Source organism: Sinocyclocheilus grahami, unplaced genomic scaffold (assembly GCF_001515645.1).
Source record: "Sinocyclocheilus grahami isolate Dianchi unplaced genomic scaffold, SAMN03320097.WGS_v1.1 scaffold203.1, whole genome shotgun sequence".
In the NCBI taxonomy this organism is placed as follows: domain Eukaryota; kingdom Metazoa; phylum Chordata; class Actinopteri; order Cypriniformes; family Cyprinidae; genus Sinocyclocheilus; species Sinocyclocheilus grahami.
Window position 1 is genome coordinate 1,871,631 of NW_015505382.1, and position 19,808 is coordinate 1,891,438.

A 19,808-nucleotide genomic window follows, 5' to 3' on the forward strand; every position below is an offset into this window, starting at 1 on the left:
ACACTACAGCAGGGCCCATTTGAGCCTTTTGCAGTCAGTTGAGCTAGAGTTTCTTTCAATGAAATCTCTGCTCCTGCTTACACTGGCCTCCATCAAGAGGGTAGGGGACCTGCACACATTTTCGGTCACGATTCGTGCCTAGAGTTTGGGCCGGCTTGCTCCGAGGTAATCCTGAGGCCCCAGCCTGGCTATGTGCCCAAGGTTTCCATTACTCCCTTCAGGGATCAGGTGGTGAGCCTGCAAGCGCTGCCCCCGGAGGAGGCAGACCCAGCCCTAGCTTTGCTCTGTCCCGTCCGAGCCATGAGATGCTACGTAGACCGGACACAAAGCTTTAGGACCTCAGACCAGCTCTTTGTCTATTACGGAGGCCGGCAGAAGGGGAAGACCGTCTCTAAGCAGAGGATGGCCCACTGGATTGTGGATGCCATCACGCTGGCTTATCAGGCACAGGGTGTGCCCTGCCCGCTCAGGTTGCGAGCACTCTATTAGGTGTATTGCATCCTCCTTGGTGCTGGCTCGTGCTGTCTCGTGGTGCTTTGCTGACAGATACTTGTAGAGCTGTGGGCTGGGCGACCCCCATGTTCGCTAGATCCTATAGCCTTCGTGTGGAGTTGGTATCCTCCTGTGTTCTCACCTCAAACGGGTAGAGGCACTGAAAGGCCCCGGTTTAGTGTTGGCTTGCTAGAAACTTCTCCAGAGTGTCCGTACTGTAGACCCTGTCGAGCTCCTCCGTCCCCTCGGCAGCCAGACGTGGCAGTCGAGCCTTCACTCGATGAATACTTGAGAACCGGTAGAAGGCTGGGTTCCATATGTGAGACCTAAGTGGATCCCATATGTGTAAAGGTCCACAGTATAGCCTCAGAGCCTGTGTTTCCCCGGCAGACTTCTGCCATTTCCAAGAGGGTTACAATCACCTCCAATTTTCCATATGCACCTAAACAGATGTTCATATGTGTATTTGCTTCCGAAACCTCCTTCGGGAAGGATGAGGCTTCTGCAGCGTCCCTGTTCCAAGTGGAACGGGTACGTTTTCCCAGTGTTATCCAATCTCACTGAGTGGGTAGTGCTATGACAACAGTGACTGGTCTTCTTATTGCGAGTCCCGGCCTACACCACAAAGGGGCGCAGGCGGCTCGCACAGGACACTGGAAGGGGCAGCATCCATGGCGCTTTGGTAGGGATCCCAATTCGTCGGTCACCGACGTGACTTGGAGTGACTGACTGAAAGGGAACGTCTTGGTTACATATGTAACCCTCGTTCCTTGAAGGAGGGAACGGAGACGTCACATCCCGTCGCCACAGCTACTGTACCACCGCTGAGCGGCCGGGTCACCAGCTCGGCTCCTCAGCGAAAACCTGGTATGCATTGCACCGGCTGCCTTTTTATGCTCACGCTGTGATCAGCGGCCCCTGGATGCAATAATTGCATGCCAATGTGCATTGGCTCGTTTAGTTACACTCGAAGTAGATTGGTCTCTCGAAGCGAGATCCCAATTTGTCAGTCACCGACATGACGTCTCCGTTCCCTCCTTCAGGGAACGAGGGTTACATACGTAACCGAGACGTTCGTTATCGTCTCGTTGTCGTCGGTGACAAAAATGTTGTTGACAAGAATTATGACGAAAATTATTCGCCAACTAAATTAACACTGCTAGGAACAGCCTTGGTTCCTAGTTCTTTTCACCTGTCTAAGTAATGGCCGGTGAGGGCAGGGAACCACTCTAGTGTAGTAGAGTCTTGGTCCTGTGCTGTTACTCGAGGAGGTAGAGGAACAGGAGCTGGTTTACTGCCAGGTCTCCAAGACTGGTAGATCAGATCCAGGTAACAGTGCATCCGGGCCACCTGGTTCAGCGTGAAGGAATCTGTGCAGTCATCATCTTTATGGGAACAAAACGAACAAAGATATCTCAGACGTTACACTTATTTTAAATTTCTTTCACAGATTTCCTGTCCAAATCAGCACAGACAATGCTAAAAGAGTCTGCAGAAGTCTTCTACGCAGCAGACATTTAGAGTTGATACTGTATACTGTATGTCTCACCAGCATAGCTCATGTAATTGTTGAAGGGGGTGTTTGTGAAATGACATCTGCCGCAGGTGTCGTTGCCTGGCTCAGGATCTCTGCAGTACTTGTACTTGGGTGTGGGATTTGTATCTACACACAGATCCCCCGTCTCAAGAGACGGCTCAGTCTCTAAGCAGGCATCGTTACAGGACTCCACCTCTGAGATTCCCCTGAAGACATGGTACAGTCCAAGGCTGTGGCCAATCTCATGGATCATGGTGTGAGTGTGGCCAAATGTACCATAAAATAAAGGGTTTAATACAATCCCACCTCAAAAAAGACAGAGCGAGAGCAGGTATTATAAACATCATCATTTTTGGTACCCATTTAATGTCTTCTTTTGCTGATGACAATGAAAGTTGATATGCAATGCTCTTCAAAACTATGCTGAACCAGTGATTGTTATCTGTATTGTAGTGATGCATTTATGTATTTACCTAAATGTGTCAAAGCTTCTTTATCCCAGGGCCAAGTGCCCACACCAGCCACGTCTTCATCAGATGAGTTAGCAAAGAAGATGTTCAAGTGCGTGGATCCATCCAAATTCAAAACCTCTTTCAGCTCTTTCACGTTCATGTAAGCCCTATAGAACAAGAAAGACTTTTCAACACAGGAAATATTCAAAACAGACTGCTTTCAAAATCATATATACTGTAAACCGGACCTTACAATTGCACATAGAATCCTGTACAAAATCATTTTCAGACCAGTTGACTGAGCTGTCGCTTGTCCTTTCGCGTTTTATGTTTCCGGCCGTCTAACATTCACTTATCATGATTATTAAAATGGCAATATTGATCTTTTAAGTCTATTTACAGTGTTTGTAATGCACCAGGTTTTCCTGTTTCTTTCATCAATTTTCACTGCTCCTCCACTGTTGAATCTTAAGCGCCATGACAAAATAAATCATAGTTGTGAATGTGATGCAAAAAAAGGTTTTCTGTTGAGCACCCAAATGCAAACAAGAAGTGACTAGTATTGGCTGATACGCTAACAAATGACTCTTGTGACCACATCTTTAAAGTCATTTGTTGGGTCACGCAACTTGTGTTTCTGAGTCACTAAAGAAATAACTTGCTCATAAAGATGCGGTCACATTTACCACTGTTCAGTCATTTTTTTTTGGTGGATAAAATCCAGTAGTTGCAATAGAACTTTACACAATCTGGAATTTCGCGTGAGGACGAAATATATGCCCACACACTTTTCACAGACTTTTTACAGAATTGCTACATTAACCAACAGAAAGCTACTTGTTTTGAAATTAACTTCTGGATGAGCTGTGCTTTAATCTCTATACTATTGACAATATACAATGGACCATTTTTGCCCACGATAATTTACCAAAATGTTTGTGGTTGCACGCTTATTAGCCAGCTCTTTAAATGGGCATTATAACTGAAACATACCTAAATGAATTGGAGTGGAATTGAGAGCTTGTGAGTCAGAATTGAATCAGATAGGGAAATCTATATCTATATGAATCACTGGATTTACAAATGGTACATTTTTTTACTGAGCTCTCTAAACATCTAAGAGTGAATATACCCTAGTGAAAAATAAATACACTTAAATATATTTGAAATACATTTATTCCATACTACAAATACATTTACATACATATACACTCTTAAAAATAAAGGTGCTTCAAAAGGTTCTTCAAGCGATGCCATAGAAGAACCATTTTTGGTTCCACAAAGAACCATTCAGTCAAAGGTTCTTTAAAGAACCATTTCTTTCTTACCTTTTTATAATCTGAAGAACCTTTTTTCGCAACAAAGAACCTTTTGTGAAACAGAAATGTTCTTCAGATGTTAAAGGTTCTTTATGGAACCATTTAGACAAAAAGGTTCTTCTATGGCATCGTGAAGCACCTTTATTTTTAAGAGTGTATACTTAATCAAAATATCCTTTTATAATAGTATACTAAACTGGAACTTAAAGTCTGCTAAATTGGAACAACTAATTTTGTGCTTAATGCACTTCAATTTTGTGGAAGTAGTGCTGAAGTCCAACACAAGAAATACTGAAGTATATCTGATTGAGCTAAAGTGGAACTATTGCAAGTATACTTCAGGTACACTTTAAATATCTTGCATTTAAAGACCGATATCAAGACTATACAGTCCTCATCATTAGTGACAATAAAACACATTTTGGGCTTGATATTAAGAAATGTGCGTTGAACACAAGTAGTACTACAAATAAAGTTGAATTATAGTATTTATATCAGTAATTCTCAAGCGATATGTCAGTAAATATGTTAATAGACAATCTATATTTATTATGAAATAAACACATTTTAAATATATTACTTCTTTTGGGGTAATTACCAAATTTTGAGGTAATTTTTATTAATGAAATACATCAGTAAGGATTGATAGGAAAGTACAAACAGAAGTACACAAAGAGCGTGTGTGAGTGTATAAATGTTTGTCAAGAGAAGCAGTGTTCCGTAATTTAACGGCTCTAGTGAGGCTGTCACACAGAGTTTGTATTTGGAAGGAAACCTGAGCCCCACTCTGCAGCCAGCTCTGTGGTCAGAGGTCATTGGCCCTGTCTAGTTAGGAATGCATTGTGTCATTTGGATAGTTCCAAACACGGCCCCCTTATAATGATTATTATTTCACCTCAAACACACTGGGCATGTTATTCCCATGCAAGCCTTTCCCCTGCAGTGATAAACTGTCATGCAAGTCAAACAAAGACAAGCCTCTCTAGAGTGATGAATGCTGGCTTGCTGGAGACATACATTTCCATAAGTACAACAGCATGTAACCATGCATATATTCATATTTGCGCAGACGTATAGGATTTCATATCGCCTCTCCGCTAACCTCCTCTGTCTTTACGGGAGGCCCTGCTTAATTCTCTCAAAACATTTCCCTTTTGAAAAATGCTGGAACAAAAATGAACACAAGCGGTGCTTAGTTCCTAACTCCAATGCTTTCAAATGTAGAAAACACCCACCTCCACTATTCATTGAGAAAAAAAAACAGCCAGGTCTCATTCTTCATCTTAAGAGCAACATCTGTTAGCTAGTTCACCACTAGGGCCAATCAAACACGGTATCTGTTGTCATGCTGCTAAGCCCTGGGTTAGCTGAGACATTATGAAAATGTATGTATTACTTTGTAGTTGTTCTTGATGTATTACCTTCTAAGGAAGACGCGGGTTAAAGAGACATGATGACCATTTCCTGGTATTTATTTTCTCGCAAGCCTTATACCGTGGCACTATGTCTTGTAAAGTCATCACTCTCTGTCATAAAAGAGAAACACTAGAAGCCTCATGACAGTTCAAAAGAAGGAGAGTAAGTCTAGTAAACACACTTTTGCATTTCACTACTGGACTACATTTCCAATCATAAAGCATGGTGCTTATTGTACATCCCAACAACAATCAGGCAGTTATATTGTTTATATATTACTTTGTATACTAATTGAGATTTTTAATGTTTTTGCAAGAATTCTCTTATGCTTATTAAGGCTGCATTTATTTGATCAAAAATGCAGTAAAACGGTAATATTGTAAAATGTTGATACAATTTAAAAAATGCTGGTTTCTTTTAATATTTTTTCAAATGTAATTTATGCCTCTGCTGGCAAAGCTGAATTTTCAGCAGCCATTACTCCAGTCTTCAGTGTCACGTGATCCTTCATAAATCATTCTAATATTCTAATAACTGAAGATTAAAAACACAGGATTAAAACTTAAAACACAAGATTTAAGATTAAAAAAAATAATAAAAACATTCTCATCATAGAAGTGGTGTATTCAAGTCAGTATATTTATGAAATGGATTTTTCAACAATGTATTTTACTTACATATTTTTGAATAAATTACTAGATCTGAAAAAAACATACAGTTGTAATTTTATTGACCCATCTATCACTAGTTTGTGTCTGAAAGCGAAAGAAAGGGACGTGATAATGTTGCACAAATATGAAAAAAAAAAAAAAAACATGGCAGAGGGTGTGATGTTCTCTAGGCAGAACATTGATGATTAGTTATGGTGGTGACGCTACAAGCCAACACAGCTGCCAATGAGATGCAGCGCAGCGTGGAAACATCTTGTGTGGTACAGACCTCAAATTACCTGCTTCATTCCACACATATTCAGAAAACAACTCATAACTGAATAGATATTCTTACAAGCAACATTACTGTGAAGAGCACAGTAAAGAAACATTCACTTTTTGAATTAAAAAAAAGCATGCATCTTACTGGTTTTTCTTGACTCAGACTAGTGAAAATGCACCAAAGTAAACCTATATAGTGGAATACTTGAAATGACATCACCTTTTTATAAAAAAAAGTCAAGAATGGAAAATGAAAAGAAACTGTAGTATGCAGTATCAAAAGGTGGCAGAGGTTCGCTTGTGAAACCGTGGAAGCCAGCTCAAGGGACAAATCTAAGGAGAACAGATGATATAAGGTTTCCCTCCTAATAATTTCAGGAATTTCATTATTTCCTATGAAAATATTTGGCTGGCTTTTTGGCTGTACAGAAAGGGAAAAAAGAGGTCAGGGAGTTTCATGGCGAGATAAATAAGTCAGCTATAGAGTAAGTGCAAAAGGAACTTGTTTTTTAAAACATAGGCCTCTGCTTTATTAAAAGTTCCACTACTGTAGGTCAAAGCCACCTAATCTGAGTTCAATTAAGTTTAATCCACTGGCTTACTTAGAAAAACACAACACGAATCAGATGTGGACATAGGCCTACTACAAAAACAGCAGGCCAAAGTATGCATCTGTCCAGCCAAAGTATGCAGGCATCAGTGGTCATGAATTGCACAATGCTGCTCAGGATCATTTGAGGCTTTTTTTCTCCTGATTCTGCTGAGTAGGGAAGTGGGTGACACAGGCAGTACAACGTTTGAAGCCACATAATGAATCACTAGCCTCACATTCGGAGGTGATCATCTTTAAGAATGCCAAAATTGTCTTCCAGGATGTCTTAAAAGAAGCCAGTCCGTTCACATCTCCACATATAGGGTACGGGCTTGTGTCATGGGAAGGCTGTCCATTAAATAAGTAAAAAAAGGGGGGAAAAAGCGCAGACGTCACTGCTGATCAGTTCCGCCTGGCTGCACTCAGAGTGCTCCAAGTGGTGTGTTGACGCATTTATATTTAATGCCTATTAAATGCGTGATTATGGCTTCATCCATTTACACCCATGTATTATTCATCTGAATCAGTAAAGACGGCCTTACATCCAAATGTACCGAGTGTGGTTTCGCGTAGAGCTGCTCGGGGCGGGTTGGCATGGCAGTGTTCACCAGTTGGCTGAAAGGGCTATAATTTTCTCAGCCTTTCATGGATCTTTTCATCAGCTCCAAGTACATAAGAGGAGTGATCAATCATCTATACAATTAACATCATGCACAACCAGGCGTGAAGTTCACAGGCTCGTGGGATAATTTGTAGCTGACCTCTGCAGGAATAATATAATTCACAGACAGTTACCATAAAAGGGGCTAGAAGAGAGGAGGATACATTTATGCAAAGTCTACAGAAAACAAGGGCTGTTTGATATATGAAGAATATTGTACTAAAAGAATACAGTAAACAATCACTGTCACTGTAGCCTCTCAGAAAAAAATGTACCGTTTTAGTATGGATGTTCCTATGTACATCTGAGACTGTTTTCCACAGGAAACACCTGCCCAAAGTCATAAAAAACATTCATTTCTGAACTGTCTATTCCTACAGTATGTCCTCCATTACTTCCACCTTCTGTCATCTGTTATACAACCCTCTCAGAAATATGGCTAATATGGTACAAACAAGAGATGTTTTTTATTTTTATTTTACCCCCTTGATGTTTACTTCTAAGCTTAGTAATTTTATTGCCCCAAAAACTACATTCTACACAAATCTACATATGCACTGTTATGTGTATATTAAAAATGATTAAATGTAATCACTCCTTGTTTTTTGTGAAAAACTATGGAGTCTCTAAAGGGACATGGTCATGGTTGGGGAAAAAATAAATAAATACAAAATTAGTTGGGAGAGAAAATTATATTTCACTGCTTTCACGTTCTTTTAAATCTTCGCTTTCCCCCAAGAAACTTTGTGTTAGCTCACAAAAGTTTTAATGGAAATAATATTTCATTGTTTTTGTGAGTGAATGTAAGCAAAGGAAAAATAATTGATATAAAATTTTCCCGGAAAGATCTGAAAAGCATGCTTTGATCATTTTAAACAATTTTAGTGTTAGGCATTAAACATTGCAAATCTGTAAATGTGGCAACAGTGGCGGTTTCAAAAATATTATCCTTAAAAAATCAGCCCTTTGAGCTATTTCAAATACATAAATATAGAGATATATTGAATATTGAAAGCTGTATCCCCAGGCCTACATTCATGCTGACTCAACATGAGCTGTGTACCATCACATTTGGTGCGGACAGCCAGACACACAAACACTGACACTGCAACAAAGCATCAGCATTATCTGGTCCTCATAAATCTCTCCCTTTATTTCAGAAGGCAAATATGTTTGAAATACAATTAAAGCTCTGAAACTAGTTCATTGCAAGTAAGTGTGTCCAGTGCTGTTAATGCGGTGGAGTGGAAGTCCCCAATGAAAAGGGCTCTGCACACAAATGAATCAGCTGGCCTCACAGTGGCAGGTTAAAGGACTATTTAATTGCTGCAGTTTGAAAAGAGGAAATCCTTCTGTCCCCCGGGCTTAACTCTTTATCCAAACCTACTTCTGAACATCAGGGTTTGGACCCTGTGGTTGTGTGCCTGACGTTGTATGCAATGAAGAAAGAGACAGATCTCCATCGCTTTTTTAGGTTGCCACTTGTGTAGACAGGTGGTTTCTCAAGCCTCCAGAAGAATAAAAAAAAGGTGCTAAGAGTGTGATTTTCCTGTCCAAATCCTTGATAAGGTAACCGGCTATTAGCCGGCTTAGTTTACGAGCCGAGTGGCTTAGATTATGCTGTCTTAAACTGGGCTAATAGAGATACTCTTATTATTAGAGTTGGATCTCCTCTTCAAGAGAGCCCTGGATAAAGCAGGAGAGCAAAGCAGGAGCAACATACTGTACCTTTGACTATTCTGAGACAAGCAAGGATGCACTCGAGATATGCTGTTAGGAAAGCAATGCATTTCTTTTCTCCCTGCAGTGTTGTGACCTTTGAATCCTCAGAGATCAGTGAAAGCACTGCACCTAAGCTAAATACTGCAATTCAGTTGAATTTATTCCTGAAATTCATGTCAATTCAGGTAGAGACGACTATGTTTATATAAAATCTGCATAATGTCTGAACCAAAACCGATTAAAGAAGCGATGATGTCACTCTCTTTTTGACACTGAGAGCTCGCCTGAAGTGCTTGAAAATGAGCCAGATGTACGGGTCTTGACTCATGCAATTATACAGACTTGACTCATTTTTATACTGTCTCACTCTACCATCGTTTCTCTCACCAGCTCTGCAGTCTTGGGGTGACCCAAAAGTATCATTTAAATGCATCAGTTTAAAGTGCATATAGAAAATATGATGTCTTGGTCAGTGGCCCCTAGTGAAAAATAAATATACTAAACTGTATTTGGAATACATTTAGTTCATGCTAAATATGCTACTTTATACTTTACAGTTTCACGCTCCTAAATATGATACTAAACCAAGCAAACTGTGATTGGTTGCTTTACATGTCTGTCAGACATCCTCTTGGGCGGTTTGTAGCCAATTAAAGCGGCTATGGAGTCTGAACCTTCTGCCATCAGTCTGAAGTTCTGGCAATGCGAGACTAAGTTAGAACTAACACTGCTTTATAATAGTAACCTGTCTCTGAGCTATTTGCTTTAAGATAACGGCATCTAAATTATTATTAGCTAAACCCCAATTCAGTATATGGCATACATTACCAAAAGATAATATGAAAAAACAGGTTAATATAACCCAGATGTTCTGTTGAAAGTTGCAGATTTTAAAGTTGACTGCAACATCTGCATGAGTCTTAGGCAAAAACAGATTCACCACAGCATTTGATTTCATTGTTCTGTTCTTGCACAACTCTTTGTTCATGCATTCTTGTACAATCAAAAAGGAATGTCAAATCACTTCGTTATGCAGCCTTCGGCAAATCTCTCCAGACATACCATAATCAAATCAAAACAAGCAACAAGCTGGAGTGCTCTCCGCTTGACCACACGCTCTAGTCTCATCTCACACACGAACACACACAAACGTCAATAGGACAAACTGCAATTATGGTAACTAAAAACAAATACAGTGAACTAAGGATCTGTAACCACAGACGGACAGGAAGCAGTGTGATTGTGCAATTTTGCAAGCAGTACCACAATTTCAATGAGGTTACAAACCTGGAACCAATATTTTAATTTATAGAACCTCTCAAAGGTAAGTGATGCCTTTTATATATAATTTGTTCAGATTTACAGATATTGAATATGCAATCATTCAGATTCTGTTTCCTGAGAATAAAACTTTGATCTTGGACCTTGACATGTCTCTCTTTTTTTTATCTGGCACAGATCCCTAGTTGTCCTTAAATACCCTTGTTTGTTCTGATCAAATACACTAAACTGCATTAAACGATAATCAGCGGTTTTGCTTTCAAGAATCTGCTGCAGACATACAGTGGGTATGTCCACCTGTGAAGATGCTTTATGTAATACAGTTTTTTAATTCCAAACACATTATAGTTAACATGAACTTTATAACCGTTTGAATGAACACTTGTTTCCTCCATAGGATTCAAGGTAATTGTGAAAAAAGTTAATTGCGACTTTTACTTCACAATTTTCCCGCAATTATGATGTAAACTGGGAATTATGAGATCACTGTAAATTTCAATATGTTAACGTTACTTGAAAAAATCTTACAAAATTACGGTCTCAGAAAAATCAAAAGTTTGCTCAATATATTCAAGTTTACTCAGAAGCCAATTTATGAAAACTTGTAAGTAACAAGATTTTTTTCAAGTAAAGCTGTAATTCTGAGTTTATATCTTGCAACGCTGACCTTTTTTCTTTGAATTAAGTTTAGGATACATCTCCCAATTCTTTGTTTTTTTTTTCTGACACGGACTAAAAAGAAAAAAATAAGTAATTGCGACTTTTATCTTACAATTGTCTTGTATTCCTCTGAATTCCAAGTTTATATGTCACAATTCTGACTTTCTGAGAATTGCTAGAAAAAAAGTCTGAATTGTGAGATAAAAAGTTTTTTTTTTTATCCCGTGGCAGAAACAAGCAGCATTGACCTGCATAAGATCAAACCGCATTATCATGTTCTCCAGTATTGAGTCATATGATCAATATGTAACGTTAAAGCCTGTGTTATGCTTTCCGCGTGCGCGAGTCTGCTAGGGTTCGCTATGGCATGCGTGATGTAAAAATCGTCATCGGAGAGTGTCAAGTCAAGTCAAGTCACCTTTATTTATATATCGCTTTTAACAATACAGATTGTGTCAAAGCAACTGAACAGCATTAATTAGGAAAATAGTGTGTCAATAATGCAAAACGACAATAGTAAACACTAAAGAGTGTGTGCGGAGGCTCTGCGCGGACATGCCCGTGCCTCCCATTTTTTGTGACCAGTAGGCTACTGCGCATGCGCCGGTTGTGTGAAGAAACTCATTGCTACTCGAACCTGTAAAATCCGTGATAAAACTATATAAAGACAACCAGATGTGCAATAACTCAATTGCAATTGTTTGTTCACATGTTTGTTTATTGTTCAAGCTGATCTACTGCGCATGTATGGAACACGAACTTCAGCGTATGCTTTCAGTAGTATAAATACAGGTAGTCCATGTACACGTCCAGATTGCTCACGCGGAAAGTATAACACAGGCTTTAGTCCTAACCAGTGTTTGAAGTGGGCCGGTACGCAGTAGTCTTTAGCGTACTGGCACTTTTTCATGCATACCGGCACTTCTGACATGTTGCCGGTACTGAGTCAAAGTGTCAGTGTCTGGGTGATTAGAGATGACACTATAAAGCACACTACCCAGGAGGTCATTTGAAACCGGTAACCTTCTGGAAAGTTCAAGATGCCAGTAAGGGAATGCATTAGTAATAAGTAGTAATGCAGAGAAAACACGGACGATTTCATTAGAGATAGCGGAGAGAATAATGACTCGCATCCAGATGGAAGTAAATTATTATTTTCAGCGTGTATTTGGCTTAAAAGCACGAGTGTTTTATAATGAATGCTGGCTGAAGGTGTTTTTAGATCATGCACTGGTCAGTAGTTTAGTAATTCTGAATGGATCCGTACAGTAGCATGTACAGTCAGGTTAAGGCATCAGGTTTAGTGGTCTTTTGGCGTCTCCCTGTGGTCCTGTTTGGTATCGCAGCTTAACTGGTGCTTATTTATATTATATATGCACATTATATATATATATATATATACACATCTGGAATGATGAAAATGTATATATTTATTTTTTCCGCTTCAAGCACTGGTCCTAACAGATGAGGTAGATGAATCCAAAGTAAATAAAACAACACAGTTTATTAAAAAAAGCAACAGAAGGTAATCCAAAATGTACGCCAAGCTACGAAACAATGTACATAGCACAAAAAATGCAGAAAAACTGAGAAGTGAACCCAGAGGAACTTAAATATGCAGAGATAAACTAAAAAGTGAACAGGTGTGCTGATTAATGAATGTCCATGATACTGATGAGTGGCGGGAAACTAGAATAAAGGAAGCAAGAAGGTGATGTGAAACAACCTAAAAGTCCATGATAATGAAACTAAAAGAACACACAATGTCACAAATGTACTTATTTGATGTGGCCAAAAGAAGTGAAGAATCATAAATATTTATTATAACGTATACACAATATTTGTAATATTCCTTGGTTTAATTTTTTTCCTAAAATTTTAAAACTTTATTTCCAGATTTAAATTCCATTTTGGGAGATTGTCAGTGTAACCTCAGACTTTTGAACCCCACTGTATGTCACAATACCTGCAGAGTGTGTATGGCTACAGGAACTGTTGCTGAGAAAGGAGAAGAGTGGAAAAGAGATCTTTCGTTTGTCCCACCATCCAGAGAACAAATACAGAGCTTTACACCAACAGTATCCAGTGCCCCCACAACCTCAACATATTTCTGGAAGGTTCCTTTTCCTGAGCAGGACTCCCAGAAGAGTCTCTAATGCTGTAAGTAATAGAGTTGGAGATTCTGCTCTAAGCTGTGATTGGCTCCTCTGTTTGTCCAGGGGGACACAGTTTCCATTCCCACTTACTCTCTATCAAATCACTTTTATAAGCTTACAAAAAAGGAGAACTATGTCTAGAATCTCCTCAGTCTTCACATCTGGTCACCACGAGAGTAATTCATTTCACCCACAGAGTAAAACGTGATTGGTTGCCAAGCTCTGATTCGGTGCCAAAATGGACTCCAGGGACACATGAAACACATAAGAACAGGCCTGAATCTCACTAGTACAGACACACCAAACCGTAGGGCCGAGACTCATCCTTCACCGTGTTTTACTGTCCCTCAAACTGCATCCATCCCTGTATACGTTAATTCATGCTCCAGAACTCTGACTGCGGTTCAGCAGTTAAGATGTTTTTAGGACGTCAAGTCATAATACATTAATGCAACAGAATTAAAATAGCTGAAAGCTGCACACATAGGAATGAAAATTATAGTGCCCTTGAGTTCGTGTCTGGTACTTCCAAAATCTTTAAACAGCTGTGAAGAAGAAAAAACTGTTGTACATGGGTCAATGAGAAATAAGAGTGTCTAAGATAAAAAAGGTTTATCTTTAAATCAGGTTATATAATTCATGTTGAATTCATATGGTTTTAACTTTCATAACATTTACAACAAAAGTTCTAATTTAAGGATTGTAAAAATGTCATGTTGTGTAACCATCAAGTAACACCTTGAATTACATGTACACACTGTATGCAAAACGTTTTTATATATTATTTGTTCATAAACATCATAATTTTTTGGGAGTCACACCACATGATATTTTACAACCTGAGATAATCTAGCCTTGCCATAACAAAGTAATTTCAATGTCATTCTTTTAACAAGGTTTATTTTTCATTATGACATCCTGAAATGTTTGAATTTATGGCCCCAAAAAACTGCATTTTAAAGTCTTTTTGAATAAATTAATAGATAATATTAACAATTTTTTTTAAAAGAGCATTTTAAGCTGATAAAACCTACTGTATCATATTTAGTACACAAATTTCTAAGGTCTCTAAATTATGACAATGATTAAAACTTTGCTGAAAAACCTTGATCGTTTTACTTTTTTTGCAAGTAAAAGGTCATTTAGTATAATTCAAAAAATGTTCCCCTTCAGGTCATGGTTCATGTCTTTTTGATGTGAAATCTTTAATGATTTTCATAAAGTTAACATAAGAATAACTTTTATATTGTTAGTAATCAAGATGAGCACTTGCTGGACTGAAGCAACTTACATTTATTTTTTAGAATAATTGGAATTAAGTGACATATGACACTAAAGGCTTTTGAGGAACGTTTATTTGTAATATATTTGCATTTGTTTTATTTATATTTATATTATATTTCAACCATCACTACAATACAATTAAAACTACAGCATAAAGCATTTAATCAGCATCTAGACATATTATTTGGAGATATAGAGCAACAATTGATATTATTGTGAATTTTATCGGTTACACTTTACTTGAAGGGGTGTGCATAAGACTGACATGACACCTTCATAATCATGACATGACACATACATAATCATGACATGACACATGTCATGAATATGAAGTTTTTTTATGCATGTTTATGACAACTGTCATTAAATGTCATTCGCTCAGTTATGTCATTTTTAATGCAAAGATGGCATTGTTTGAGATGTCTTTATTATGGGGTATGGTTAGGGGTAAGGGTAGGGGTAGGTAAAATAATGTCATATTTGCATTACAAATGACATAACTGAGCGAATGACACTTAATGACAGTTGTCATAAACATGCATAAAACCTCCTTCATATTCATGACATGTGTCATGTCATGATCATGAAGGTGTCATGTCAGTCTTATGCACACCCCTTCAAGTAAAGTGTTACAATTTTATCTAAGTAGTTTGCTACACTGTTGCAAAGACTGAATTATATTATGAGTTATCACAATTTCATAATAATTTCTGGCCATATAAATATCAGCAACTGCACCAAATTACATATTGTTGCTCAGTTTGGGCCTCTGAATAAAATTGAGTATGAGCTCCATTTTCTCCTATATCATACTATATGAGCCATGCAATCTTTATCAGATGTTGTTTTAAATTAACTGCTCCTTTAAAAAAAATTATATATACAGTATATATATTTTTCTGACTATTATTTTGAATGTCAGGCTTTACAGGGTTAAGCTGTATGGGATATAGTCTGTTATTTGCATGTTTAATGAATAACTAAACTAATTATTGGGAGAAAGGTCTGAACTAATAATTATTTTCAACACTCTGTGTATCACTGAATAGGTTTGAAATAGCAGTTGAGAGTTACCTGTGGGGTGATGCAGGATTAAAGCAGGTCTTGGTGACATCAGTGATGTTGGGGTTGCAGCAGTCCCCATGATCGTAATAGAAATTGTCCCAGTTACACTCTGGGTCACAAACCCCGTTCCCCTGCTTGTATTCGGGGCAGCGTGCGCCCTGCCTCTTACAGTATCCGGCGTCAAAGCCAGTAAGAGTGTGGTTACATTCTGGATCGCACTCTTCATCACCCACTTTGCTGATATCACAGTTGGCCAGTATTAGGCGGTTACGTAAGGATGAGTTGTATACGTTGTGAATGGTGCGCTCCCAGGAGATGTTGTAGACGCGGAAAGCATTGTTCAAGTGCTGGTGCTGAAGGTTGATCTGGTGGTCTGTAATCATCGGCCACCGTCCGTCATCGTCGTAAACGTTTATCACTCGGTAGCGCACCGTCTTGGGTTTGCGGAAGCTCCAGAGCTGGTAGTAGTTTGTAACCACCTCCACATTGTCACACACGGTCTGTCCGCAAGGTGGAGGTTTCAGTGCAGCATCACCGAGGACAGCCGCCAGGCTCCGGTCTGAGTCCTCCAACCGGGGGAAACTGCCATCTTTCACCGTCAGCCACCGTCTTGACATGCTCTCGAAGTTCTCATAGACGACCAGCTGAGAGAGGTCACCAAACTGACCCAAACTGAGACCCATGTATCTAATGATCTCACGTTGGCTCAGAGCCCGATGCCACAAGCTCAAGTGTTCCATTGTTCCCCTGTAGTTGTGGTTTAATGCATTGCCACCGATCATGAGCACCTTGCACTTCTTGGTAAGGGGGCTAAAAATCTCACCGGATTGATCTCGACTTACAGCAACCTGCGCCCCGTTTACATACAGCTTCATAAAGAGACCGTTGTAGGTGACGGCCACGTGTGACCATTGATTGGGTGTGTAGGGTGCATTGGAGGTGATTGTGGTGAGCTTGTGGGCTCGGTCTGTCTTGAGGGAGAAGAAGACACGAGGGTCACGGTTGGCTTGTTCGCTGACTGCTTTGATGCCAAGTAACCATCCTCTATCGCTGGATGCGTAGAAGCATTTATCATAGAGACCTGTGGGAAGATGACAGGTATTAGATACAAGAACAAGCAGAGAATCATGTACAATGTGGTCCAAAAAACCCACAATTTGAGTGAAAATGAAAAAAATCTACATGAATTTTAGGAATTTACAGTATCTGATGTTAGTGTTGCTTTAATGACAGATGTTTTCAAGCTCTGTGAACTCCACATGTAAAATCGAATGTTCATGTTCTCCAACATGTTTTGAGATAATCCAAAAAGATCCAATTGAAACAAGAACATCTGACTAATTAGTGATAAAAATAGTGCAGAATTGTATATATTCCTTATTAATTTTCATCTAATTGCTGCTTTGTATTTTTTCAAAATCTTAAAACTTTATTTCATTTATTTAACTTTATTTGGTTGCCATTCAAAAGTTTGTGGAAAGTAAGACGTTTTACAAGGTTTTTTTTTTTTTTTTTAAAGAAGTCTCTTATGCTCACCAAGGCTACAATTTTTAATACAGTAAAGGCAGTAATATTGTGAAATATGATTACAATTTAACATTTTTAGAAGCACTTGAAAATGGAATCTATTCCTATGATGGCAAAGCTGAATTTTCAGTCTTCAGTGTCAGATGATTCTTCAGAAATTGTTCTAATATGCTGATTTGGTGCTTAAGAAACATCTTTCATTATTATCATATTGAAAACAACTGCTTAATATTTTTGTGAAAATACATGTGATACATTTTAGGGTTTTGATGAGTAGAAAGTTCATCTTTCCTGTCACTTTTGATCAATTTAATGCATCCTTGCTGAATAAAAGTATCAATTTATTTCAAAAAAACGATATACATATATATATATATATATATATATTATTATTATTTTTTTTTTTTTTTTAAATATCCCTAAATATGAAACCTTTCTGTTCAGTAAATTTGACTTTGAATGGCAGATTTTCACTGTGTTCTTTTAGACTTCCGTATATGTTTTATCAGGTTTTCTTGTCAATAAATGCTAGACACAAATAACACATATTGATTTATCCAGAAGTATAATTAAAGGTGCACAGTAGTAGTTCAGCAAACTGACTGACGCAACACCACAGACGTAAGTTACTGCAGCCTGATGCGGAGAGTGATGAAAAACTCTAGGTGTTTGTTCAGAAACAATGTGGTTCCCATGATCAAATCATTGCAACAGTCCAGTCCTAGGACTACAGGCCTACGAAAAAGCATCTGCAAGCAATCAGGCCCAGACAGTGCGGTCGTGTATCAACAGAGCAAAGGTTAGTTGAATTTTCAGTCTATTTTCTTGAAATGTGCCTCAGCAGTAGAGATGTTTGAAATCAAAAATGGTCCTTTTTCGGCACAGTCCGTATTATGATAGGGGCTCTAAAACCCTTTCTTCTTGTTTCGTTTGGAAGCCATGCGCTGAGCTACAGAGGAAACTTATTCTAACATTTAATGGGTACACGTCCTTCATAATCGAGTGCGTAAAAATGGATTTCATAGGAATCACTGTATTTCAATACTGCAGAAATCAGATATAGGGCATATTCAACATTTTTAAGTATTAAATTTAATTTCAATTTAATCAAACAAGTCCTACAAATCCACACAAGCAGTGCTGCTTAATCCAGCGAGTTGCTGAGCAATGAAACCTGAAGTCGAAGACAGAAAGTGAGGAACTGTGACCCTCATTCTGTCTTCTGCATGAGGAAGTCTCTCGTCTCCCACAGCGGAGAGAAGTGTATTTGTTAGAGGTAATTGGTGAAACTCAGTTAGGGCGAATAAGCAGTAAAGCGTTACCGGGGTAGCAGAGGAAAATATTACTATGCTAGATTACTACTTACACTACGTAACATAACTCCAAATTTACACATGCCTCATCAACAGGGAAACGCATTTGAACCGAACTGCTTCAATCCATTTACTGAAGCTGAATGCATGAGGATCTTTTGACCGCTAGGACTGACCACTTTAAAGAGATCATTCATTCGGGAGCGCCTTACTAAAGAGCAGACAGGAGCATGTACTTCGCTCTCACTTCTAGGCTGCCAGCAGAACCACTGCCAGCATCTATAAAAATAAATTGTGCCATAAAACTGAGGAAATTACAATCTGTGAAATCCTGGAATGAGACCACTAAGTGGGAAATAACAAACAGGTACATTTCTTGCCAGCACCGAACTTTAGACATGCAAGGGAATCAGTGAAGGGAATCAATGAATGATGGATGCACTAGAAAATGCTAATTTTATACTGATCACAACTGAGATTTCATTAAAACCATCAGTGTATAATAAATACCCTACACAGCTTTAACTGAGATAATGCATTAAATACTAATGTATGATCAACAGCATGGGGAAAAAGTCTTGCACGCAAATACAAATGCTGCTTGCTTTGCAAATTAGCTTACTTTATGAAATCAATCCAGTCATTAAACTAAGTACATGCTGAAGTTAAAATGTAATTTTGGAAATGAATGCAGCTGGCTCCTCGTGCCGAATATGGCGTTCCTTCTAATCCTTTCCAATATTTCAAGAAAGCATCCATTTTGAGTTCATTCAATCTCAGTATCCAGCACCATGGACAGTGCACTACAAAGTGAGCATTATGAAACGAAAGACAAGTGCAGCAGCTGTTTGAAAAAATGTATATACACCTGTAGTGTCTATACTAATATTAAAACATCTGTAAGGATATACTGAATTTTCTTAAGTTGATGAGTTGTTGACTCATTTTATGTTAGATAAGGGGTCAATATATCCTTTTAAAGTGCAAACATATATATATTTTTAATTATATTTCCACTGTTGTTATAAAATGTTATTTATCAGTACAATAGGTAACACTTTACAATAAGGTTCCATTTGTTAACATTAGCTAACCATGTTAGTTAACAAGAGCGACCATACAATGAAACTATTTCTAAAACATGTATTAATCGTAGTTAATGTTAATTCTAACATTTTACTATTCAAATCAAAAGTTGTATCAGTTAATATTATTTGATGGGCCTCAGCTTACATGAACTAACAAAGAACAATTGTATTTTTATTAACTAATGTCAACAAAGATGAATTTATATCATATATCAACACACACACACATATATATATATATACAGTGTATATATATATATATATACAGTGGGTACGGAAAGTATTCAGACCCCCTTAAATTTTTCACTCTT

At 38.3% G+C, this 19,808-nt stretch overlaps 1 protein-coding gene across 1 annotated transcript in view; it reads right to left on the reverse strand.

The window, feature by feature from the left end:
- The window catches only part of LOC107595518 (pappalysin-1-like), a 93,705-nt gene that overhangs the window by 70,781 nt on the left and 3,116 nt on the right, over window positions 1-19,808 (reverse strand). The window contains exons 2-5 of the mRNA XM_016285941.1: window positions 15,579-16,650; window positions 2,503-2,648; window positions 2,042-2,335; window positions 1,685-1,877 (exon numbers count right to left, since the gene is read on the reverse strand). Coding sequence (XP_016141427.1) covers window positions 1,685-1,877; window positions 2,042-2,335; window positions 2,503-2,648; window positions 15,579-16,650 — 1,705 coding nt within the window. The remainder of the gene's footprint in view (window positions 1-1,684; window positions 1,878-2,041; window positions 2,336-2,502; window positions 2,649-15,578; window positions 16,651-19,808) is intronic.